Genomic DNA, 27,636 nt, shown 5'->3' on the forward strand with positions numbered 1-27,636 from the left:
AAACATAGGGACCAAAATGAAACCTAAAGTTAAAATTTAGAGTAAAAATGTAACCCAAAAAGATATTTTTCCAGAATATACTGTCTTTCTTAAATGGAAGGACGTTTATCAAAATCCATACCTCAGGAATAACAGAAAGTATAGATAAAACTTCCCGTACAGATGCTTCATCGAAACCCATTAGCTGATTGTTATTACCTCCCCGCAAAATTATCTACCGTGGTAAAAAGGGTCAACAAGTTAGCGTCAGCTCTGATATAAAAATCTGTGAACATGCATATGCATGGTTGATTACATGCCAGGTCACTGAGTATAATAGGTTAAAAATTTCTAATTTGTAGCTGGAGTTTTTGGAATCAGTATATGACAGAATTTATAGGTCATAAAGAAACAGATAATAAAATAATTTAGGCTTCGTTTGGTGACCATTCGATTTTTAGCCTTTGAAAACTAAGCATATAAACTTTGATTTAGACCTCTAAATTTTTTGCTTAACCCAAACCAAAATTTGAAAACTAAAAAAAAAAAAAAAAAAATGTTTTCAAAAAGTAATGTATCTAATTTTTGTTTTTGAAGTTTGGCCAAGAATTTGATGTAGTAGGATTAGAATAAATTAATGTATCTTGGTCAGATCCTTAATTGATTAGGATTAGTTTCTTATTAGTTTGCTTTTTAATTCTCTATAAACAGAAGATTGTCTTCTTGTATTGAAAACTTTTAATTCATGATAAAGACTTTGATTTTATTATTGAAGATTTCTCTCCCTTTATCCCCTTTAGGCTATATCAAAATTCAACTCTTTCACTTAAGAAAGATGAAAACTATGGTAAGAAATTGAGAGTAAATAGGCTTAATTTTCAAAAACCAGAAACCAAAAACAAAACGGTTACCAAACAAGACTTTAGATACGTAGAAGTATTTTACTAGTTTTGTTTTAAACCATAAATGGCTTGCATTTGGATGGAAAATTTTTTAGTACTCCTGATTTGGATGAAAAACCTGACCTGGTATTGCTATAATTACAAGTAGAGACGTTTTTTAAAACTCCCAAAGACAAAATTAAATTTAAAAAAAAAAATAAAAAAAAAAAAAGAAAAAAAAAGGGAAAATGTAGAGATAAAAATGAATTTGGAAAATTGCAAGTAAAACCTTAATATCATTTTAAAAACTCCTTTTGTTCAGTTTGAGGCTCTTTTTGGCTTTGTCTACCCCTTTTTGCACTTTAGGATCACTGAGATAACCAAAGGAATTAAGAAGACATTACAAAAAATTAAAGTCCCATTTGGTAACAAGTTGGTTTTTTATTTTTTATTTTAAAAAATTAAACCTATAAATATTACTTCTAGCTCCAAATTTCTTCTTTTGTTATCTACCTTTTACCAATGGTTTAAAAAATCGAACCAAATTTGAAAATTTAAAAAAGAGACTTTTATTTTTGGTTTTGGAATTTGGCTAAGAATTCAACCTTTGTACTTCAGAAAGATACAAATCATTATAAGAAATGACAGGAAATAGGCTTAATTTTCAAAAACCAAATAACAAAAACGAAATGGTTATCAAACGAGACCTAAGATACTCGTTTGGCTCTCTCTCCTCACTCAACAAACACACAATATCCCTGTAAACTTAATTTATGTTTTGCATAAACAGTCTTTCCCTTTTATTAAATTTATGTTTTGCATAAACAGTCTTTCTATTTTTTTTAATAAAAGGGCTTAGTTTTGTCTGCTAATTCTTACTTTTCTAGTAATGTTAGTAATAATAGTAAAGAATTACCAACCTGGTTGGAAAGATTTTCCTGAGATCCTGACAGCAAGTATATAAGGCGACTCAATGTTCTCAAGTTGTTCACATCTTCTTTGCTCATCATAGAGACAGAAATTGAAGAGCCAAAAGGTATCCTTGTAGCAGCCATAGAATTTATGGAATCCAATGTTGCTAATCCCAATGCATCCAAACCCTGGCAATGATCCACCCACCACAAACACGCAAAAAGGGAAAAAAAAAAAAAAAAAAAAAAGGAACACGAAGAGAAAAAAGGAAAGATGGTATGTGTCAGGTATAAATAAATCCTCTCTCTTCATCATTTGGCTAAGAATTCATCATAGAGAAAACTATACCCGATTTATAATTAAATCATAGTATAAAATACACTTGGACCATGGGACTGCTTAGATAAGTTTACAACACCTCCAATAAAGAAACCCGAAAACACGTGTACTAACCATAATATCACTTCACTTGTCAAGGTTACATAAAATGAGCTATAAGATATCGTGATGATTGACTATTGGCATTTGGCAGCAGCTTTTGTGCGAAAGGACGAATATATAAAGAATCTTAGAATTTTTCAGATGAAATGATTAGAATATTAGTAGATTGGAGACACATGAGAACATTTGAGTGGTCAAATGACTTTCTTTTTTACCATAGACTATCTATCGAATTCAAATCATGATTACATCTTATGTCTAGCCATAATTTTCTCACAATCTCTTAGGTGTAAGGAGAAAGCATGTATATGCAAAGAAACTTACCTTAGCTATTTCTTGGAGAAGTAAATCTCTTAGGAAGGACCCCTGTATAACATGTTTAATTTTTTAAAAAGAAAAAAGAAAAAAGAAAAAAAATTAAGTTGCTCATCATAAAGGAATTCTATGGAGATATTACTCAAATGAAAACAAAAAGAAACTAGATCATACTTTCTCAGACAGTGCAAAGGAAAGGACTTCCTTGACTACAATCCTATTACTCTGAATCTCTACATCTTTTCTCAGTGAGGACTTCTCCATTCTAGCACGAAGTGACTGCCACAGGAACATTATTATTGTAATATATATATACACGCACACAAACACACACATTAGAATGGAAGCTTGAGAAGAGGATACAACCAAGTGAAAATTATTATATACCAATTTTTCACATGCACAAGACATTAAACGAATTGACTGATTGATGATACAAGTATTATAGACATTGATGAATTCGATAAGCAATGGAGCAAAGCAACAAGTCAATATGGCGGCTCCGTCAAATCCCTTGTGGTCAACAAACAAATCAACTGATTGTTGACCAAGAAAAATCTATTGAATCTTTGTCATTAACAATATATTTGGCTCTTTTGTGCCTGATTAAAGATGCTTCCGAGTCCTATTGAGAATTCTAAGAAGTACCACAGGCTTGCAGCCATGATCATGTATAAGAAAAAGCTATGAAAGCAAGTCAATATAAGACTCCACCAAATCCCTAATCTACTTCACAACCATCAAAATCCCTCGACTCAACTGGTTATTTATCAAGACATAATATGATAACAATTGGGATTTTCTTATCTGATAAAAGTACCGAGTCAAACAAAGGTTTAGAGAGCTTCCCTCTCTTCCAAGTACAAATCTCCCGGACACTGACGACTAAGCAAAAAGTATACCTCTCGACCTCTCCTTCTCAGACTATATATTCCCCTCTATTCACACCCCACGTTTAATTACATTCTCATGGGACCACCCTTTTAACAAAGAGTGGACAGCCTATCATTTCGCGTGCCTTCTCTTACAAACGTGTACTAGATCTATCACTAATCAAGGTCTATCAGATAAAAGTACCGAGTCAAACAAAGGTTTAGAGAGCTTCCCTCTCTTCCAAGTACATCTCCCAGACATTGACGACTAAGCAAAAAGTATACCTCTGGACCTCTCCTTCTCAGACTATATATTCCCCTCTATTCACACCCCATGTTTAATTATATTCTCATGGGACCACCCTTTTAACAAAGAGTGGACAGCCTATCATCTCGCGTGCCTTCTCTTACAAACATGTGTACTAGAAGGTCTATCACTAATCAAGGCCTATCATGTGTACTACAAACATGTGTACTAGAAGGTCTATCACTAATCAAAGTCTATCATGTGTACTACAAACATGTGTACTAGAAGGTCTATCACTAATCAACCCCCAAAAGAGCAATCTTGTCTTCCGTGAAATTCAGGGAACTGGCAACATGGGCAGCATCTTCCCAAGTGGCATCCGAAACATCCCCACCTTTTCCACAAATCAGCACCTCCAACTTGAAGCTCCTCTGGTTGGACTTGAATCAACATCTCCATAGCGTAAGTGGCACAACAGGAAACATGTGCTCAATGGCTTTCTGCAACTGTGAAATATGCAAGATTGGGTGCACTCGTGCTCTCTCTCAGACAACAATAATCAGTAAGTCCTGCCCGGGTAATTACATGAAATGGGCCTACAAATTGTGGAGCTAACTTAGAATTAATCAGTTGAATCAACGTTCCCTAGTAATATGGATTAAGCTTCAAACATATCCCCAATCCCCTACCTTAGTCACATCTCACCACTTAAGCTACAATCACCATCTGCTTACAACAAGTGATCTTTGATCAATTTCAACAAGATATAGCTCTCTTTTAATATCTGATTCCTCTGAGACAAACTTACGCAGTAAAGGTCACAACCATATCATTCATGTGCTTGGAATGTTGAAGGAGCATCACCACAAAAAATTCGAAATGCCCCTCATGAGTTCTGGAAGCAGATTTGAAAAGTCACCTGCCCTTAGTCAGATTTTGTGATACCCCGACTTTAGACTGATCTTCAAAAAAATTACAGCCCCATAAAGTTCTAGTTCATCAACCATTGGACTAGGAGATTAATCTGGAACTGTCTTTGTTCAGTACCCAATAACCAACACAATCATTTGTTGCCATCTTTTTCCTTTACCACAAACACTAGACATGGGAATGCACTAGTGCTTGGCTGAATTATGCCCACTACTATTAACATCTCCTCCACTAAACGTTTAATTTCATCTTTCTCAAACTATGGATATTCATAAGGTCGAACTATCATCGGGGCTACTCTTTAACAGCAACTCAATGTTATGATCCTTCTCCCTCACCAACACTAAACCAGGCAACAGCTGAAACACAAATCTATGAACTTTGATAACATATTTGATGGATTTCCTTTATATTTTTGTAATATTATATGTGAGATTTCTTCCTTATTGGTAATTGTTCTTTCTATTTAAGAAGACCTTGTAGACATGGGAATACACTAGTGCTTGGCTGAATTATGCCCACTACTATTAACATCTCCTCCACTAAACGTTTAATTTCATCTTTCTCAAACTATGGATATTCATAAGATCGAACTATCATCGGGGATACTCTTTAACAGCAACTCAATGTTATGATCCTTCTCCCTCAGCAACACTAAACCAGGCAACAGCTGAAACACAAATCTATGAACTTTGATAATATATTTGATGGATTTCCTTTATATTTTTGTAATATTATATGTGAGATTTCTTCCTTATTGGTAATTGGCATTCTTTCTATTTAAGAAGGCCTTGTATTTGATACATAAATATAGAAGAATAAATTAATATTTTCTTCCAAATTTCAACTTGGTATCCGAGCAAGTGATCCTATTTTCGAATCCCTATAATGCTGCAATTAGCCCACAAATGACAGAAAAAAGAAATACCCAAAAAACAAAAATACCCACACGTTCAATGGGTGTGAAGGCAATGTTCACAATGAAAAGAAAGGAATAAACCTAATCCGACTATAAGAGCCAACCAGAAAGGAAAAAAAAAAAAAAAAAAAACTCTCAAGGCTCTAATGCCTATCTCAAGAAAGGAAAAATAATGAGGAAGACAATCAAGACTAATCTAAATAGAAATTACAATGAAAACAAGCTCGAAAAGAAAATATCATACAAGGAAATAATTATTGATTAAGAGCTAAATACGAATAAGGAAATAAGATATATAAAAAATAGTTGAAATTTATAATTTGACAGATACAATAAAATAGAAAATCTCACCTCTGTAATCAGAGACTCCAAACGGTTAATCCTGAAAACTCCATCCTAACATGAAGACAGATAAAATGAGCCAACTGAATGCTTCATCTTATATTTGAAAGGACCAGAGTTTAATGCACAAATGCGTAAAGATTTAATTTACAAAGCAAAGGATGTTTCACTTTATAAAGCAGGGACATCAGGGAGGACTTTAGCTTGGGTGAATTGTCAGTCAGTACTTTTCTAGCAATCCATGGATATGTACTGCCCAAGACTTTGTAATTTGGGTTAAAGCTGACAGCAATTCCCTCCAGTACAGCAAGGCTACATCCATCAACGAAGGAGTTTAAACCAATGGTTTTAGATGTTATACCAAGTGAATGAAAAATGATTATTTACTGACATCGTACATAAAAACTAGATAACATAATGCTAATAGTTTTAACTGTTGAAAATTATATATATATCTCACAAAATAAGTATGACTACCTCCTAATGACGAGAGAAAAATATGAAGGTATACGGAATTTGAATTTATACCTGCAAGAAAATTTTCAAAAATGTCAATGGGAAGCCTACAATAACCGAAAAGTTTTAGGTGAGAATGTGTCCAGCATCCAGAAATTAATAATTTATCAAGTATGTCCCCACAAAATATATAGCTTGACAAGTTGTTAAAATGCAGAGAATAAACTCGCCATGCTTGAAGCAACGATATATTATTAAAACAAAACTTGCTATGCCAGGGACTTCACAACATGATAAACATTAATTTTTTTAATTTCATTAGATCGAGCTCATGAGTGAGTAGTGAATTCAATACCTTCCTCCCACAACCAAACAATAAACTAATAGATTATGGTAAACGTCCATGTCTGACTCCTAACCGTTTAAAATTTACTCAAGAAACTGCACTCAACTACGTCTGACTTCTTTCAAGAATATATTATTCAATTCTACGTAGAAGTAAGCTCTCTTATTAGAACTTTGACTGGAAAGAAATCAAAGAAACTTCCACCGGAAGTATCTTTCATAGCTAGATCATTTTGAATCAACTCATCATAAAGCCTCCTCTTGGTGTTCTCTCTCCAAGCTATATGCTGGTTTCTCGCTTCAGGACAGTTGTGGGCTAGAAAATTTGCAAAACAGCCAATGCATGGTTGTCAATTTCAAATAGAGAGGAAATAAAAGGGGTTCGAAAACAAGACCTATACCTCTAATACCATGCTAAATCATTACGAAGCACAAATGTTGAATAATGATAAATTTAATCTTCAATTAGTACTTTGCTTTGACAACAAGCTCGCATCCAACCACCATAAGTCCTGAAGAAGTGAACTCAATTACTGAATTAGTTTTCCCACTTTTTTCTCCTTCGAAGTTCAATTGCATGAATTAGTTTTCCTACTCAACCGTGTCTGACTTCTAACAAGAATATATTATTCGATTATACGTAGAAGTAAGCACTCTTATTAGAACTTTGACTGGAAAGAAATCAAAGAATCTTCCACCGGTAATATGTATTGAAAAATAAGGGAAAGAAAAAGAACACCAGGTTTACGTGGAAAACCCTAGGTCAAGGAGAAAAAACCATGATAGGAGAACTTTATTAATTTTTGTCACACTACAAAACACTACAGACTCAGATATAAATAGATCTGGCAGAAACCTAAATATAGTAGGAACAGGCAAAACGACTTACGCCCTTAGGGCAAATACACCTTATTTCAACACTCCTCTTCAAGTTGGGGCATAAATATATTAAGACCCAACTTGCAAACACAAGTGTTAAAACTCTGTCTTAGTAACCTTTTGGTGAGAACATCAGCAACCTATTAGTTCAAAGGAAGGTTGGGAATACAAATACTGCCACTGTCCAATCTCTCTTTAATAAAGTGTCTATCAATGTCCACATGTTTGGTTCTATCATGTTGCACAGGATTGTGGCAATACTAATAGCTGCCTTATTATCACAATAGAGTTTAATGGGACCATGATTGTCCCGGTGAAGATTAGACAAAACTTTCTTCAACCATATCTTTTCGCATATCCCCATACTCATAACCCTGTATTCTACCTCAACACTACTTCGAGCAATCCACCTTGTTTCTTACTTCGCCAAGTAACAAGATTACCCTACACAAGGTACAATATCCTGAAGTTGATTTTCTATCTGTAACGGATCCTGCCCAATCTGAGTCAGTATAAGTTTCAATACATCTCGTCATGTTTTCTGAACATTAAGCCCTTTCGAAGAGTAGACTTCAAATACCTTAGAATCCGAGTAACAACCTTCATATGTTTCTCGTACGCAGCCTACATAAACTGACTGACCATGCTGACAACATAGGATATGTCTAGTCTAGTATGAGACAGGTAAATCAATTTCCCTACGAGATGCTGTACCACTCTTTATTTACTGGAACTCCTTCAACAAAATCTCCCAGCTTAGTATTTACTTCAACAGGAGTATCAATGGGTTTACATCCAATCATCGCTGTTTCCCTTAACAAGTCCAAAGTATATTTCTGTTAAGAAACGAATATTCCGTCCTTCGATCTCGCTACCTCCATACTAAGAAAATATCTCAAACTCATCCGCCATTCTCTACTTTAGTCTGACAACCTCTGTTATATCGTCTCCTGATAAAATGATATCATCGATGTACACAATCAGAACGGCAATCTTTCCCGATCCGAATTTTCATTTTCTTAGGGTAATTATCCCGCTAGATGACAAAGTATAAACTCCTCACAGGAGGCTCAGAAAAAACCATTAAGTCATCAATGAAAGATTTCACGGAAAACGAAGAAGATGGGTTTATTAACCATCTCCACGAATCAGGCACAGCACGAAATCTGACTGTAGATAGTAATAGAGATAGATAACGAAGCCCATTCATGAATTTCATAATCACAAAGATTACGGCGAAGATGCAGGTTCCAACCCTCAGAATCTGCAAGCCACACCTCAGCCACCGTAATATCGGGAGACCTAGTAAGCCAATGGCCTTTCCAAAAAGAAATAGTAGAACCCGTGCCAAGGGAGCATTGAGTGCGAGAAGCAACCAGATCAACAATCTGACAACTAATCCCCCACGAGGATTTGGCCGAAGTACGAGTAATAGATGGCCATATACACGAAGAAGAGTAATATTTAGCCACAATAAGTTGCCTCCACAATGCATTAGGTTCATGTAAAAACCGCCAAATCCATTTGGCCGGAAGAGCAGAATTACGACATTGAAAGTTACCTATACCAAGGCCACCCAGAAGCTTAGGACACTGAGTGGTTGCCCACCCAATTCACATTATGCATGCCATCTTCACCATGGGAACTCTCCCAAAGAAAGTCACGAAACAATTTCTCCAATCTATTAATAACATCAGGGGCACGAGTATGTAGGCAAGCTTGAAAGGGTGGCCTGGATGAGAGTATGCCTTCCGCCCTTAGATATATAAGCATACTTCCAATTATGGAGCTTCTGTTGAATTCTCTCAACAACAGAGTGCCAAAACCTCATAGAATTGGAGTTGTCTCCCAATATAAGACCAAGATAAGTCACGGGCCAATGGCCTCTTTTGCATCCAAATGAATTCACCATCCAGTCCAAATCATCCTCAGGAAGGTTAACTCCCAACAACTCACTCTTAGAGAAATTAATAGACAAACCAGATGCTTGTTCAAAGACATGAATAACCTCAAACAGATGAGTCGAAGTCGATCGATTAGCAGTAGAGAAAAGCAAGGTATCATCAATAAATTGAAGATGACTCAGAAAAAAGGAATCACCAATGGGGTGTGTAGCAATTAGTTTCTTAGTCAAACTATGGTCCAAGAGACGACTTAAGCAGTCAACCACGAGGATGAAAAGAAAAGGAGAGAGGGGGTCTCACCTTGTCTAATACCACAATAAGGTTTAATCGTGCCACGAGGCCTGCCATTAATAATGATAGAAAAGTTGGTGCTAGAAATGCAACCCTGAATCCACGAATGCCAAACAACCCCAAAACCTTTGACCTAAAGAACAACATCTTAAAACCCCAATCCACAGTATTAAAAGCCTTTTCCAAGTCAAGCTTAATAACCACACCATCTTTCCTATTATGAAACCAATCATCAATCAACTCGTTTTCCATGAGAGAAGCATCCAATATCTGTCGATTTTCCACAAAGGCAAGTTGATTTGAAGCAATAGTGGAAGGAAGAACCTGTTTCGACCGATTAGAGAGAACACGGGCAATGATCTTGTATGTACTCATGAGGTTAATAAGCTGAAATCTAAGACTAATTTGGAGTCAAAGCATATTAGGGATGAGGCAAATGTGAGTTCCATTAAGAGAGGCATTGATTATACTACAGCAGTTAAAAAGTATTGAACCATATGCATAATATCACCCTTCAAAACCGGCCAAAAATATTTAAAGAATTTAGCAGTAAAAACCATCTAGACCAGGAGATTTATGCGCACCTAGAGATGAGACAACAGTAAAAACCTCTTCTTCCGAAAACAAACATTGAAGGTCTGCCGCTTGGACAAAAAAGACAGAACTCCAGTCCGCATTAGTAGGAAGGAAGCGATCACTAGGCTTCTTAGTGAAAAATTTAGAGTAGAAATCACAAAATTCAGATTAAATACTATCACTAGACAAAAGACTTTGTCCGATTCTAGAGAGAATTTCCGTAATCATACTCTTTCTTTTTCGGGCAGCAACAATCCGATGGAAAAAACAAGTATTTTCATCCTCCTCAATGAGCTATTTAAGTTTACAACGTTGCCTCCAATGGATGCGCAGCTCCTGAGCAGTTAATTGACCCCCCGTAAGTTTACTACCAAATTGTCCAGCATACAAAGTTGTGTACGAAGAGATGGCGAAGTAGAAGTTGCTTGCCGTTGAGTTTGATACCACCTTCAAAGGAAAAATTTAAGGGTGTGTTTGGGGCAAAGATTATCCTAAGATTATAATGACAACCTCTTCCTACAAACCACCTCTTCTTATAGTAAATATTATTTTGTATTCCCCAATTACCTACAGTCAACACTATTTCAAAACCCTCATTTGTTACAGTATTTACTATTTGTTATAGTTTTTACTATTTTACATTCATCATCTTTTTATTCATTGCTACAATGTTTTACTATTTCCTTCTCAAATAAAAAGAGTTTACACCTCAAACACATATTATTATAACCCAAACCAAAATAATCTATACCCCAAACACAAATTATTATAACCCAGCTATAATAACCTAGGACTATAATAACCAACTCTTTACTCCAAACGCCCTCTAAGAGCTTTCAATTTCAACTCTTTGCCCCAAACGCCCTCTAAGAGCTTTCAATTTCATCATCAAGCCATGACCAGGCCACCCAACAACCGAAATATTACCCCACCAAGACTCAACAAGAGGCTGAAAAGAAAGAATCTGAAGCCAAGAGCTCTCAAAACGAAATGGGCTGCCCCAAGCAATATCGTCGGCAGTCAGAACCAAGAGAAAGTGATCAGAGGTAACCCGATCTAAACGATTCACCTTAAGAGTCCCAAACTTAGCAATACATAAAAATTAGTAATCAAGAAACGATCCATTAGAGAAGCATACTGAACAGGTCCGAAGCATGACCAAGTAAAACTACCATTACTCCAAGGAATATCCCTCGACTTATAATTAGATACTGATTAAAGAGTCTCATATTGTTGGTGATTGTAAAACACTTAGGTTTGAGAGAGAGATCAGAATATTCTATTCATTCACCAAAGATATGAATATATACAAGTGTACAAAGCATAGAAAAGGAAAAAAAAAATATAACAAAATATTTACAATAATGGAAAACTCTAACAATAGAACTATAACAGGGATCATATGGTCGTGTGATTTCTCCCATGACCATCATGTTACGTTAAAGTCACCTCCAATAAGCCAACTATCACCACCCAACCCAGCCAAATCATCAAGTTCCTGCCAAAAATCAGGGTGAAGCAAGCCATCTGATGGACCATAAACAGTCGAAAGCCAGAAAGAAAAACCATCCGTCATACTCACTTGAATAGAAACAGTAAAGTCCCTGGATAACGTCATTAACAATAAAGTCCAGAGCACGCCATAAAATGAGAATACCATCTGAGGTACCAATCGCATCAAGCATCGTCCATCTAATAAAAGAGGAGCTCCAAATAGATTTAATCATAAGAGTGTCAATAACAAGCAATGTGGTTTCCTAGAGGAGGACAATGCCTGGTTGTATTGCTAAATCAACCTTTTAACAAGGGCACGTTTCTTCCAAGAATTCAAACCACGTACACTCCAAGATAGGAATTTCATTGGTCATCATCATCACCCTCCCTTATGGCTAAAGCCGTTGTTTTATCATAACAAATGTAGAAATGTAAGTTTGTAATTCTCGCTGATATTTGTTTCACTTACCAGTGGTGGTGCTGAATTTCTTAGCCTTGGGAGGAGGGAAGGAGGGAATAGCCATAAAACACAAGCCATATTCTGAGCGAATAGAGGAGTCACGCAAACTAAGGGGACAATGAGCAGATAGTGATGGATTGTTGTGGTCACCGAGCTGTGAAGGTGGGATCAGAGGGAAGGGATTTTGGGTAAGGCTGGTCAAATCGTCTGGGACAAGGGGGAGGATGCTAATCAGATGGTTGGATTCGTCAGGGATATCGCCAAACACGGCATCATTCAAAGGGTGAGGGGCAAAATCATCTTTTGGGGATAGTGGGCTGGTAAGATAGGCCTCCGAGTCAGAAATATTGTGGGTTGGGTTTTTCGAGGTGGTGAAATGTTCGGTGCCTTCGATAAGGTTCGATGAGCCTTCATTGAAGGTAATCCATCGCTAGAGAAGGTTGGGTAAAAGAGGGGGAAGGTTAGATGAGCCTTCATTGAAGGTAACCATCACTAGAGAGGGTTGGGTAAAAAAGGGGGAAGGAGATTTGGTGGGGTCGGGGATAATTATGCGGTAGGTCAACAAGGTCATTGGAGGGGGAAACGGTCCTTGGGGATTTGGTTTGCAACAATAAAAGGAAAGTCGGTAGGAATTGGCAGCTGCGGTAAATTAGGCAAGTTAGCCTTGACCAGCAAGGAATTAATAGGGGACTTTCCTTTGTCAATGGGGGGAGAGGCTGAAAATCCATAACCACCAATGTTCCAAAAATCGATTGAGGCACACGCCTTAGAGGTGAGGCAACTTCCTCATGCCTCAAGGCGTGCGATTACATCAAGAAAAAAGAGGCTTGCGCCTCTTTCAATGAAGGTTGAAAAAATCCATAACCACCAATGTTTCAAAAATCAGTTGAAGCACACGCCTTGAGGCGAGGCGACTTCCTCATGCCTCAAGGTGTGCAATTACATCAAGAAAAAAGAGGTGTACGCCTCTTTCAATGAAGGCGTACGCCTTTTGGTATGGCATTGAGGCGTTTGAGGCTAAAAAAGCCTCAAGGTATTTGAAGGAAAATTAAATGGGTCGGGCCCACCCACCGAGAACAATAAATATTATTCTTTGCATGTGCCTTCCAACTTGCAAATTGGGAAGTGGAACCGGCAAACCCCATTAATTTAAAACCAAAATTATTATTAATTGAGTTTTTTTTTTCTTTTTGGGTTAAACATAATTGGGAGAGTTTTCTTCAATTTTCTTCTACAAAAAAATATAGTAAAACACAATTCAATTCAATCAAACCACTTAAAGACCACTTGAAGACCAAGGTTAGATTTTTTTTTTCCTCTTCTTTTATCTTCCTAATAGAACTTTTTCAATTTTATATTTTCTTAAAAGAGTTTTTTCCTTAATAGTTACTGTTTTCTATTCTTTTTTTAAAGAGTTTTAAATTTTTTTCCTTCATAGGTTTTGCCTTGTGTTTCAATATTTTTCTTTGTCATGATGAATTTTGAGTATGTTAGGTATTTTTAAGCAGTATTATAACATTATAAATATATAATAGAATATATTTTATGATTTAATTATGTCTTATTAATTTAAAATGAGGCTTATGCCTCATACCACTTCGAAGCCTATGCCTTGCCTCTCTAAGAAAAAACGCCTCGAGGCCTGCCTTTAACCTTTTAAAACATTGGTAACCACATTAATGTTACCCTGATTTGTCGTCGTCGACAAAGGGGAGTCGGAAAAGGGAGGGTTATGGCCGGCAGAGAATCTATGCAAAGTAATGCCCTGGGCATCCAATGTTGGCAACAAGAAATCTGAAAGGGATGTGCTTTGGCCCGCGACTGTCCCACAAATATTCACCATAAATTCCGATCCGGTAAACTCTCGAGGTAATATCAGCGGCACGGGAATGAATCCTATAGAATTCGGCCGGATTTTTAAGCGAGCAGCTCGGAGATTTATACCTCTATCGGTTTGGTTTGAAGAGCAAATTAAACCACCACATTGATCACCAATGAACTTGAAAACTTTGTCATTCCAGAGAATTGGTGAGAGATCGAAAATATCAATCCATCCATTGAATGAGGTGGTGAGCTGTCATTGAAGTGAAAGAGTGTGTGGCGTCCAAGAATTTCAGCCAAAACTTTCCAAATAAGACCCAGTCATTATGTTGCAGGAGAGATCCTAAGATTCTTGGATCATAAACATGGAGCAAAGCTTTGTCATCATGTAGTGGATTGATCGTGCAACGAGATGAGAGAGATGATTTCCAACCAAGAGTCATGAAGAAGGTGGCGTTGCACCACCACCATCGAATTCCAATCAAGATGAGGGCAAGGGAGGGCTTCATAAAGGTGGAGCAGTCAGGGGGCTGGGATTCAAGGGAGGGGGTTTGGCTTAGCCATCTCACGAGGCTTGATGGGTTTGTAGGTCTCGGCTGCATAACAATCGTGGTATTGAAAGCTTGGGTGGGAGGTTAGGGCCGACCGGCCATATAATTAGATAGCAAAGAGTAGAAGGAAACCAGCCTTGTTTTTGGTCCTCCGGAGGGATGATCTTCGTCCGGCGCCCCATGTGGTAAAGGTGAGTAAGCTCGGCATTAATAGCCATTCTTGTTGTGTAATTTCTCTAACCAGAGGGTGGCGCCGTCGTTAGTGAACTTTTTAAAAAATTTGAAGTTGCAGAGATCATGCCGAAGGGAGTGAAAAGAGGAGGAAAGCCAATGGAGAGCTTTCCAAGAGAGGTTGAGGGACTGTGCCGATGATCAGCCTTTTTCAGTTATTCTCACAAAATTGCCATTGCTAGTGTCATCGAATTGTAGGGTGAAAAACTTTCGGTCAATATGGATAGAACTAGTGGGATAGGAGGGGGGGTGGTGGGGGCACGGTGGTGGTCATGGCAGAGAGACGATTATGAGAAGTTTGGTGAGGGAGGGGGAGAGAAGAGAGAGCTTTCCATCATGTTCATAATAATAACCAAGAAAAAGGAAACAAAACTACCCAAACTTTGGAAATAATTTACACCACACTATACACTAACTTATCTTCACTTTGTAACCTACACTTGTACTATGGATGAATAAATTTTATATTGCACCCTGATTAGAACTTCAAAGAATAATGTAACTGAGACAATAATCTGGATGGTAAGTTTCAAGAAATATCATACATTGTGGTCCCTAGGTTTCCCAGAAGGTCTCCGAAGCTAATACTTCTTACTCCTTTGGAAACAGCATTTTGGAATACAGCTGCATCCAAAATATACATGAGATTAACACCCATGATAACCCTTTAGAAAATTACCATCAAACCCAAGAAGAAAACAATTTATTGGAACATGAAATTTTTAGAGAAAGACGGAAAACCTGTTAATGCCTGTGTGACTGCTTGTTTATCTGCCGTTGGTGGAAGAAGCCTGTAAAGACAGAAAAATGCCACCCCAAAAAAGTCTAGTATCAAAAGAATTATCTTTAACAGGAAATGAGTAGAGAGAAAAGCCATGATACCCAAGAGTGACAAAATCCTTGGCTAATGCATCAAAATCGCGGTTTACAAGATGGAGACAAGCTTCAATAAATCCATCGCGAAGCTCTTGTTTAAATTCACCCATCATACCAAAATCTGACGGTAAAGCAGGTGTATAAATATTAACTCATCAAGATACATGGTCTATCATTGTTAGCATTTAAAACAATATATAGTTGAACATGATAAAAAGGTTTGGCATTTATTTATAGAGGATAAAAAAGGTAATAGAAGATGAAGCATTTATTTTGTCGAATTATGGTAAGATGAATGAAGTAGAAGTTTGTCCAAACGTTCCCTTAGAGCATGATTTGCTCCTTAATTTGAATGACTCAGATGACTATGTGGTCCTATGGTAGCTGCACCTATTCTTCCCATTGATGATTTTTCTACACAATAAGAGCCTCTAGAAGAAGTCAAGCATTCATCATCTCCGCAGCCTACAGTGAGTACTAACAGGGTGAAGCCAAGGTTTACGCGAAAGCCTTCTCTCTGTCATTATTCTCAAAAAAAAGTTCTCTTTGTCCCTCATTGTATATAGAGTAATTCTGATGCATTAGAAGTCTTATACTAATCTTTTGATTTCTTCATCACATTCAATAATGCAACAGAATTTCATTTCAAAACAGCAACCTGTTTTGGATCCTGACAAGGTTTTTAAGCATTCTATTATCTCTCTCCCTGGGTAAATGTTCAGTTTACTAAAGGATTATCCAAACCCCCTTCTCCTAAAGAAGGTTTATCTTCTTTTCAATGATGTGAGGAACAATTGTAAGTGTAAGCAGTGAGGAAGTAGATTTTCCTATAGAAGAACTAGTGCACTAGGAGTTACTATCAAAAGATTTATTTGCAGAAGCCTATAATCATACTTTTTCAAGTAACGAGAATAGGAACTAAGTTCAAAGCTTATTACAGCAACATCACTAGTGTCTTCTCCTTTGATTCCTGAAAAATCCGCTTCTTTGGTTAAGGTTTGTGGTCTTTAATTGCGACCAATTCTTTTTAGATCTCTAGGAGTTACTGTTAATGGTGTTCACCTTGTTCGATTAGAGTCATTAGCACTTTTGTTGTTTGTTCAGGGTGATATTTTTGTCTATCAGAGAGCTCTAAAGTTCCATTTTACCTTGGAGTCTCATTTACCTTGGAGTCTCTCATATTTTTTCAAGTAACGAGAATAGGACAGCAACATCACTAGTGTCTTCTCATTTGATTCCTGACAAATCCGCTTCTTTGGTTAAGGTTTGTGGTCTTCAATTGCGAGCAATTCTTTTTAGATCTCTAGGAGTTACTGTTAATGGTGTTCACCTTGTCCGATTAGAGTCATTAGCACTTTTGTTGTTTGTTCAGGGTGATATTTTTGTCTATCAGAGAGCTCTAAAGTTCCATTTTACCTTGGAGTCTCATTTCCTCTCATATGGACATTTTCAGAGTTCTTTGGTCTAGCGTCATGCAATCTTATCATTTTTTTTGGTTTGATGTCTCACTTTTTTGGTCTATTTCAATTTGGTTCAGTTTGTCTCTTAGCTTCTCTTATGGGAGATCTCTTTCTAAGTTTTCTATGCTTCTTAGTTGTAGGCTTTCCATCTTATTTGGTTTGTACTCTTCATTGGTTGTGTTTGTCTCCTTTCTTAATTGGAGTGTCTTGTATTTTGGAGCATTAGTCTCTTTTCATTACATCAGTGAGAAAAATATTCTTTCCTCTTCAAAAAAAAATATACACATTGGGATATCTTTTTTTTCTAACGTAATTTTTTAAGCTTCTTCTCTCCCTTGAGTTAGATTGAAATCCTTTGAGCATTAGTCTCTTTCTATTTTTCCAATGAAAAGCTTCGATTCTCGTTATAAAATTAAAAAAGTTAAAAAAAAAAAAAAAAAAAAAAAAGTGATGGATATTATTTGTTTGGGCAACGATAAGTTAAAAGAAAATGAAACTAGAAAAACACCTTATAAACTAGAAATATCAAATTTCAGGTAGCAATGGGGGAAAAAACCTAAGATGTACAATCAAGCGCTCTGACCAAAAGTAGCATAAGATGATATAGTTAATGATAATACCCAAATAAGCTAGTTTTCCATCAGGGGTGCGAAGAAGATTTCCAGGGTGAGGATCTGCATGATAGAATCCATATTCTAGAAGTTGATTGAAGGAGCAGTATACCCCAACCTGTTTGGGACTAGGAAAGAGATCATATTTAGATATTACAAAAATAAATGAGACACAAGAAGATTACTTGAGAAACATATAGTCTAGTTGTAGAATTTCATTTAGTCTTGAGAATAACCTCCACCAAGTAAAGATCCTTCGTTTCTATCAACTTCTCGCCCTGTATAAACAATATGAAAGATAAGTGAGCAATGATCCTAATTATACTGATAAATGAAAATTTTAGTTCTTGTTTAAAGAGAACGTGGTTAGCCCAAGCAAATAGCCTCCCAGCTCTTATTTTCCTCTCACAAAATTTAGTAAGTTTAAACTTACAAATTGCAAGAATATCACAAATAGTCAACCTCAAACATCAAAATTCACAATACAAATAATAGTTAAAAATAAAGAAATTGGACAAGATTGGAGTAAAAAATTCCTGCCCAGGGATCATTTTGCCAGCCGCAATCTTATATATATGTCAAGTAATATGTCCAAGACTTGTTTCATATCCCGAAGTATGAGACAAGCAATGGTACCTTTATCCATTCCATCGTAAGGACCCTACGAGTTGTGTGCTCCATGAACATTTGAGGAACAACCACATCTTGCAAACTTCCGTATAACTGTCTGCTCGATCAAATGTAAAATAGCACAAGTTAGCAATACGTCCTATACGAGTGTATTGTGACAAGATGGCTATCTCTACAGCCCATAATCCAATTCTACATGATAGGATAAAGCATATCAAAGTACAAAGCAAATTGCTGAAGTGTTGACTAAAGGGGTACCAAAAGTACGATTTGATAAAATGATTGACAAGTTGGCAATGGAAGATACATTTAAACCATCTTGAGGGGGAGTGTAGGTTGTAAATATGATGATGGGTTGTAAAATCATTTAAGATTTTATTTTATTCTTATTAGGATACTTTCCTTTTATGTATATAGTCTTTCTTCTATTTTTGAAGGCTTTATATCTCATTATTATTTATTGGAATACAAAATAATTTATTCCACAAAAATTTAAAATGGCATCATTTAAACCATCTTGAGGGGAGTGTTGGTTGTAAATATGATGATGGGTTGTAAAATCATCTAAGATTTTATTTTATTCTTATTAGGATACTTTCCTTTTATGTATATAGCCTTTCTCCTATATTTAAAGCTTTATATCTCATGATTATTTATTGGAATACAAAATAATTTATTCCACTCAAATTTAAGATGGCATCATTTAAACCATCTTGAGGGGGAGTGTTGGTTGTAAATATGATGATGGGTTGTAAAATCATCTAAGATTTTATTTTATTCTTATTAGGATACTTTCCTTTTATGTATATAGCCTTTCTCCTATATTTAAAGGCTTTATATCTCATGATTATTCATTGGAATACAAAATAATTTATTCCACTCAAATTTAAGATGGCATTAAAGCATGTTGGTTCACAAGAGGTCTTGTGTTCAAACCCCTACAATGTTATTTCCTCCCCAATTGACTTGTTGGGTATTCTTCATATTTCAAAGCCTACAAGTGAGGGGGAGTGTTAGATGATATATATAATTAAATTTGTCTTCACCCATCAAATTAAGCTTTTGGGTCAATCGGTGATTTAATAAAATTAAATTATCAAAATTAAATGCATGTGTTGATCATAAATATGTTAATTAGGTGTAATCTTTTATGCTTTTATTTCATATTTATTATGATTCTTTCCTTTGATGTATTGACCTTTTCTCTTATATAAGAATAAATTATTGTAATACAAAGATATTTTCATTCCATAAAAATTATGAGCTCATAATCTTGCATCTTAGGCCCTTTATGAAAACATCTTGAGCCGCTCTTCTTGCACTCCAAGACATTGTAATAGGTAGGTAGGTTGCCATGAATGGTACAATAGGATGCCGTCAAGTTATCTATATTTCTACATGTCACAGAATTTTGGGATAGTAAGACTTTGTTCTTCTACTTGATGGTGCTTTTTGTCAAAGGTCTTTTCTTTTCTTTTCTTTTTCTGTTCTTTTTTTCTTTTCCTTTTTCATTTTCCTTTTTTGTAATTCCAGGTTACAAATTGTTACTATCACTGGCTCTCGTACCAACTTGACATTAAAATATCTTTCTTCAGGGTGATCTTCAAGAAGCGTATATAAAGCAACCACCAAGGTTTGTTGCTCAAGAGATGGAAAATAATGTACATTTTCACAAATCTTTGTATGTAATAAAAATTGACGCCCACATGGATGGTTGGGAAAATTCAATCACGTGATTGAAAGAACGAGGAAAACCACCCCAGATTAATCTTTCTTTTTATAAACAATCTAAGGGTGGTGTCATTCTATTAGTTTTATATGTTGATGATATAGTTCTTCCTAGCGATGACAAATTAGTTGTAAATGTTCATGGTATTATCTAATATTTTGTTTTCTATAAATGATATGAGAATGGTGTCATCCTATTAGCTGCATATGTTGATAAATATTGTTAGTGTTGGTGATGACACATAGGGGACATTGTCTAGGGGATTAAGGTAGGGGTTTTAGGTAGCTAGGTTTAAGAAAATTAGGCTTGGGGTGCAAAAGTTTAGGAGTTTGGGTTCAAGAAGCTTGTGAATGGAGTGTAGGTTTAGGAAGCCTGGGAACGGAGTGTAAATTTAGAAATCTAGGGTTTGTGAAATATTTCATTGTATTTTATCAATGTTTAGTTTTTTGGATTAGTTTAAATTTATCATCCTAAATATTTGATTTAATTAATTTCAATATAGTCAAGTTTAAAACAAAATATTCTCATATTGTTCAAACATGACTATATTCAAAAATAAAATTATGTTTCTTACATTTTTCTTATTTTAAATTGACTAACTTAAATATGTAAAAGAAATTACTAATTTAAAACAAAATACATTGGGTAAATTTTTTAAAATAACTACATAAAAATTGGAAAATATATTTAATTTGTATATGACTAAGATTAAATAGAATATCGTACATACATATTTTATTTGCCTTGAATCAATCTAATTTGTAAATTAAGTATTTTTTTAATATGACTAATCTAAAAGTAAAAATTATTTATTTTACTAATCTTATTTTAGTAGATTGTTATTCCAATTCAACTCAATTTCAATTACTTTTACAAAAAAGTTTAAATGACTATTTGTTTTCATCAATTTTGAAATCAAAATTTGACAAAAATTAGTTTTTTTTTTTTAAAACTTATTTTCCCTAATTTGAGGAACTAAAAAAATCTTAAAGTTTGTTTTTATTTTTTATTTGGTATCAGAAATGTAAAACAGCGATGCAACAAGTAGAGACTCTTCCTCAATGTTTTCAAAATCATCTGTGCGTACGGTTTGAGTCGAGGCTGCCTTAAACATGGGCCTATCCTTTTGACTTTTGAGTGGTTGTCAAAAGGGTTAAAGGTGCTCAGCAGAACTTGTGGAAGGCTATTTCGAAAGAGCTCCCTTCTTTTGTTCACCTATCCATTGTATGGTGGGGAAGGGGAGGGATTCGTACTTTGGGATGATCATTGGGCAGTAGAGAGACCCATTTTTACTCTGTTTCCTCGTCTTTATAATTTGTAGGCGTCTATCTAGCTCTTGTGGGGTGTGAGTGGAATAGTAGGATTTTTAGAGGAGGGGAAAGTTTGGTCCCTCATTTCCTTTCATATTCACTATAGGCTTCGATTTCGAAGACCTTACTATTCTATACTTATTAGTCTGCTATTCTCTTTTCTTTTTTCTTATTTTTTCTCTTCTTCCACTCATCCAGTTTGTTTTCTTCTCTTTTTTCTTCTTTTTTTCTGGTTCTTTTATTTGTTCATTATCACACACAGGTTATCTTCTTTCGTTTTTCTTTTTTCATTTTTTCTGTGGTGTCATTGCTACCTGAAATTTTTTCTAATATTTTACAGTTCTACAATTTTTCAACACATATTACTAAGAGATATTTTTCAAGTTTCCAAATTTTATGTATGGTTTGCAATTGGTTTGCAATTCTGATTTTAAATATTTGCTGTATTTTCTTGTGTATTATTTTTTTCAAGTTTTTTCCTAGGTTTTCCCTTTGTTTTTAATTTTTTTTCTGTATTCTTTCTCTATTTCCCTAATTTTTGGGTATTGTTTTTAGCTCAAAAAATAATAGTAATAATTGATGTAGTTTAACCATTCTAAATGCTACAATATTAGGCTGTGGCAAGGTTTTACATTCTCATGATTTCTATTTCTATTTGAAATGAAGCTCATGCCTCATACCACCTCAAGGCTACACCTCTCTTCTCTATGAGAAAAAGTCTCAAGGTCGCCAAAAGTTCTTTAAAACATTGCTCTTCCCCAAAATAAACAAAAATCTGGTGATAATGAAGTTGCTCGTACCTGAACTTACGACCATTTTTTGCTTCTCTCCTGTAATCCATCTCCTGCATTCAATGTGATTTACGATTTACCTGTATCCAATCTTAACTTGAGAACAGTCATCCAAAAAACTTCAAACTGAAAATCTAAAAACTAGCAATTTATGATGACTGGATAAGGCATAACTAGTTTGAATAGGACAAATCTCCTTTTGTTGGTGGGTATTCACCCAAAAATACAATCACAAGGTTTCAAAGAATTATATCTGCCTCGTGACCAAGGACTAAAATATCGATGTCAATATTGATATCAAGATTTTAATTTTACAGATATATCGATAAAATATCGATATCAACAGATATTATTTTAAGTCATGAAATTTATAAAATTTATTTAGATTAATATTTAAGTTATTTTTACTCCCAAACTAAGCTATGGATATTGTTATTGGTATTCCATTCCTATTCATATTGGACATAGATGACATATTTTATGTTTTCGAATATTTATAAAAGATGTTAGAGATATCTATAGACATTTAATATCAATATGAACCTTTTGATGTATGGATATATCAACATGTTGATGGATATTTTCATCCTTGCTCGTGACATGGTTGAGAGAAGAGATCTTTAAAGCTAAGCTATAAGTATTTCTTCTTGTTACTTGTGAAGGATAAGTCTATGGAGTTCCTCCTAAAAGGATATCTCTTCCCTCACATCAAAGCAGGGAGGACGACTTCGTTTAAGAGAAAACTCTTAATTTCATAAGAACTGTTGCAATTGTACTATACTAATTTTGTGGTCCCTCATTGGTGTAAGGCCGAAAGGGCCCTTTTGTAAATAACTAGTTAAAAAGGATAGGAGTTAGTTAATTGCTAATTGTTAGCTAATTTTTAGTTGTTATGATAATTAGTTAAACATCTTGTAACTAATTTCCTCTGTAAATAAGATCCTTCTCTCCCATTTAGAAAGAGAATCATTTTCATTCTAAAATTAGTCTTTTGGTATTGCACCAAAATTGGTATTAGAGCACTCTAAGAATCCGAGCTAATGGCAGGATGAAGGGTTGCCCACCCAAGAGGAGGAGACAACCTGTGGCAAGATCAAGAGGTGGAAGAAACCCCCACCTTCTCTCCAAGAACTACAACACGACGCTTGCCGTCCGTTGAGAACTCTTTGGAGAGAATTCATGGAACAGTGACTAGCGTTTGAGAAAGTATGGAAACCTTCACTCGTAGGGTTGAGAGGCTGGCAGCAGCACCTCAAAATTGGGAGAACGCTCAACCATTCGTGCAAGAATGGTGAAGAAGAGGTGGTGCTTGGACAGCCAAAAAATTTCCAATTTCAGCAAGAAATTTATCGAGAAAGAGCTCCAAGATTGCACAGGCAGCTCCATGAAGATCCAATAAGCCGTTTTGAATAGGCAAGAATGGCAACAAGAATTCCAACATTGGGATTCTTCGAGGGAGTATGATCAAGAAGAAGAGTTATATTCTCCAGCGACGAGAAGAGAGGTATGGAGATAGAGGTGACTCATATGATTACAAAATGAAGATTGACTAGCCAACTTTTAATGGGAAGCGTGACATCGATACATTCCTTGATTGGATTGAGAACACCGAGAATTTTTTTTGATTATATGAATACACCAGATCACAAAAAGGTACATTTGGTAGCCTTCAAGTTGAAAGGGGAAGCTTCCACTTGGTGGGATCAATTGGAGATCAATCGGCAATAGTAAGCCAAGAGGCCAATTCAAACAGGGGAAAAAATGAAGCAGTTGATGAAACAGAGGTTCCTTCCTACCAATTATGAGCAGACCCTTTACAATCAATACCAAAACTATAGACAAGGGCCTCGACAATTGGCAGATTATGTGGAAGAATTCAACCGATTGGGGGCAAGAACAAATTTGGTGGAGAATGAACAACATCTAATTACAAGATTCATTGGCGACTTACGTGTGGACATCAAAAAGAAGATAAAGTTACAACACTTTCATTTTTTGGATGATGCAATTTGTTATGGATGATGCAATTTGTTATGCTGAAACAATAGATGAGTTGAATGATTTATGCTCCAAGAAAACTTCAAGAAAAACTCCTTGGGATGCTTCTGTAAGTAGAAAACAATACCTTGGACCATCTACTCCACCAATTTCATCCAAGGAAAAGGATAAAGAAAAGCAAGAAGAGGTTGATGAGAAGGAATCAGATCTCTTTACAAGCAGAAAGTTCAAAATCCTTATAACTGGCCTACATTGGGAAAATGTTTGAGGTGTGGTCAAGTGGGGCACTTCTCTAATGAGTGTCCCTATTGAATAAGTTACCTCATTGAGTTGCCTTGTGACCTGCATATTAATCCAGTCTTCAATATTGCTGATGTGAAGCCATATTATGCTCCGAAAGACTTTCATTTAGCTTCTTACCTCACTCGAGGACGAGTTTGATTTTGGGAGGGGTCGATTGGTGTAAGGCCGAAAGGGCCCTTTTGTAAATAACTAGTTAAAAAGGATAGGAGTTAGTTAATTGCTAATTTTAGATAATTGTTAGTTGTTATGTCAGTTAGTTAAACATCTTGTAACTAATTTCCTCTATAAATAAGATCCTTCTCTCCCATTTAGAGAGAGAATCATTTTCATTCAAGAATTAGTCTTTTGGTATTGCGCCACTCATCTTCTTTAATGATAAAGTGAACTCCCTTATCTTTAAAGATAAAGCTGATTATCCACGTTACCTATCCCTCATCTCTTGGCACTATTATAGAAACCCTATTTCTCTAGAAGAAGTATGATTAAAATTAATTTTAAATTAGCTTGTGTTCAAGATTTGAAACAGAATACATACCTTGAAAAGACTTGTTGCCCATTCATCAACAACCGCCTGCATATTAAAAGTAGTTAGATAAATTATATGTGCTGCGATTGTGGGTTGAACCCTTTGCAAAAACTCACTTAGACCTCAACGAAATTGAGGGAGTCGGTCATTTACATATGCAGTCGAAGAACCAAAAGTGTTAGTTCACTTGTTGTGCTCTTTTACACCGATGTTTATAGGTTACCATACCTGGAGATCAGTATTTAATTTGGCAACCTTGCGAAAAACAGCAGCTAAATACCGCAAGATCAAGATATCCAGAGCTATAGCAGCCTGAACTCCCGGCCTTTGGACTTTGACAGCAACTACTTGTCCATTACGACGAAGCCTTGCTTGATAAACCTATATTTTAGAGAAGAAAACCCAATTAACTTGTCTAGACAAGGGGAAAGTACTTGTATTAAGACAAAGCAATTTATGAGTAATTATTTTGCAGAGGCCAAAGTAACAATATTTTTTATCTTCAGCCTTTAGGTGGTACTTCTTTGTAGTCCTCCGTGTTTCTTTGCCTTCTGTTAAGTTTTCCTTTTTCATTTTTAATAAAAATGTATTGAAAGCAAACCTATGATATTTGAACTTAAACTTGCAAGACTAACACATCGCAGTTAAAAATTTTAAGTTACTAATCTGTTCAATGTCCCTTTGTTTTAGCTGTCTATATTTGCATTTTTTTTTTTTTAACAAGAAACTTCTCGTTGATGTAATGAAAAGAAATAAAAGTCTAAAAGATACAAACTCCCAAAAGAAGAGAAAAAGAACAAATACAAGCAAATAGAGATACGTTTTCTAACAACTTCGACAGACATACCTCCTTCAAAAACTGAAAAAACAATATTACTACAAAAACTACCAAAGAAACCCAAAAAATGACCACCAACCAAGCCCAGAAAAGAGCAAAATGAAAACACTTCGACTTTGCACGAACTAAAAACCTGATAAAAGAAGCTTTTGATGAACCAGCAACAAGAAACTTAAAAAGGCATCAGTACAGTAATCTTCCCTTCAGAGAACACTCAATCCCTTAATGACTCTTTGTTAGTGGCTTTCATGAGGGAGACAGAGAATAGCAAGTCATTTGATGAACCATATTTTTTCTTTCTTGTTAACTATCATGCTAACATTTTGTTTAGTTGATTGTAGAAAATTTTGCAAAGAGAATAAAAAATGAAATTGAAACTTTGACAGATGTTGTGCACTATTTTTATGATCACATTGAACTATCACTTTCCTAGATCATTAATGTATTACACCTAAAAACAACACACCCACAATGAAAGATAAAAACCTGCCCAAGAGATGCTGCAGCAGTCGGCTCAGGAGATATCTCAGAGAAAAGCTCATCCAAAGGTATATTTAGTTCTTGTTCTATCATATCAAAAGCAAGTTTAGATGAGAACGGAGCTATTTGGTCTTGTAAAAGTGAGAGTTCATCCAAATAAGAAGGTGGTATCAAATCCTGCAAAGTACATTAAATAAAATCTCACCAAACCACATAAAATATCTCAATCAGACTTTAGATATAAATCAATGAAGAAAAATGAAGCTATTTGAAAATAAGTTCTATACATATTATGTTTATTCACTCAGTTCACTCCACTGATGTGCCATTTTTCTGCTTTTTTTTTTTCTTAAAGAATAACTTATTTATAAAGAGATAAAAAAACACAAGAAGAATGGTCAAGTGGAAAAGAAACTCTTTCAATCTTTCCAGAGAAGAATGATCAAAATAGAACTTGAAATTTTGATCTACTGATAAGGATCCTGAAAGCAATTAAATAGAAAATTTCTGAACTCATTCATACAAGATTTTACATCACAAATACCCCAAGGTATAGCGGAACCAACATCTCCAAGATGAACCCAAAGAATATCAAATTTCTTATGAGCTTATACATTCTCTTGCAACATCAAGGTGAAGGAATAAACATATACCAAGAATGAAAGAATGCAATATTCTTGTAGAAAAAGAAAATAGATCACAAGTATTAAGTCTTCCAGAAATTAAAAAAAAAAAAAAAAAAAAAAAAGATTACAAGAGCTTCCAAAAATTTAAAATAGAATATATTTGAAAATACTCTTCCACAGCATAGAGAATCCAAAATCTCAAATCTTCAACCGAATTACTCATGTCTGCATCTAAACTTTGAACTAGCAGAAAAGGGTCCAAATTTTGAAAATCAAAATTCACTAGAATCGGAATGGGACAATGATAAGACCCCCCCCCCCCCCTAAAGAAAGAAAGAAAAGATCTTTAAATTTTTAACCATGTTGACCTAGTGATAAATAAAAGGCTTGGGTTTGATAAAAGGCTAAGGTCAATCAATATTGGCCATCTACCCTTAGGATTTAATATCCTATGAGTTTTCTTGATATCCAAATGTTGTAGGTCAAGCAGGTTGTTCCATGAGATTAATCAAGGTGTGCATAAGTTGGCCCAAACACTTACGGATATTAAAAAAATAAAATAAAATAAAAATTAAGTTTTCTCCCTCCATATCTGGCTCTCATTGATATCAA

The 27,636-nt window shown here is 35.3% G+C and overlaps 1 protein-coding gene across 1 annotated transcript in view; it reads right to left on the reverse strand.

Moving 5' to 3' along the window:
• LOC120086902 (Protein kinase superfamily protein) overlaps positions 1–27,636 on the reverse strand; it is a 30,613-nt gene that overhangs the window by 826 nt on the left and 2,151 nt on the right. The window contains exons 4-20 of the mRNA XM_039043714.2: positions 26,405–26,575; positions 25,309–25,461; positions 25,090–25,125; positions 22,263–22,306; positions 18,430–18,520; positions 18,030–18,071; positions 17,803–17,911; positions 15,729–15,843; positions 15,588–15,637; positions 15,392–15,470; positions 6,316–6,366; positions 6,009–6,150; positions 5,848–5,892; positions 2,703–2,807; positions 2,538–2,579; positions 1,781–1,960; positions 122–214 (exon numbers count right to left, since the gene is read on the reverse strand). Of these exons, the coding sequence (XP_038899642.2) occupies positions 122–214; positions 1,781–1,960; positions 2,538–2,579; positions 2,703–2,807; positions 5,848–5,892; positions 6,009–6,150; positions 6,316–6,366; positions 15,392–15,470; positions 15,588–15,637; positions 15,729–15,843; positions 17,803–17,911; positions 18,030–18,071; positions 18,430–18,520; positions 22,263–22,306; positions 25,090–25,125; positions 25,309–25,461; positions 26,405–26,575 (1,548 nt within the window). The remainder of the gene's footprint in view (positions 1–121; positions 215–1,780; positions 1,961–2,537; positions 2,580–2,702; positions 2,808–5,847; positions 5,893–6,008; positions 6,151–6,315; positions 6,367–15,391; positions 15,471–15,587; positions 15,638–15,728; positions 15,844–17,802; positions 17,912–18,029; positions 18,072–18,429; positions 18,521–22,262; positions 22,307–25,089; positions 25,126–25,308; positions 25,462–26,404; positions 26,576–27,636) is intronic.

The sequence above is a fragment of the Benincasa hispida genome, chromosome 9, assembly GCF_027475165.1.
Source record: "Benincasa hispida cultivar pf3 chromosome 9, pf3_genome.v1.1, whole genome shotgun sequence".
Classification (NCBI taxonomy): Eukaryota; Viridiplantae; Streptophyta; class Magnoliopsida; order Cucurbitales; family Cucurbitaceae; genus Benincasa; species Benincasa hispida.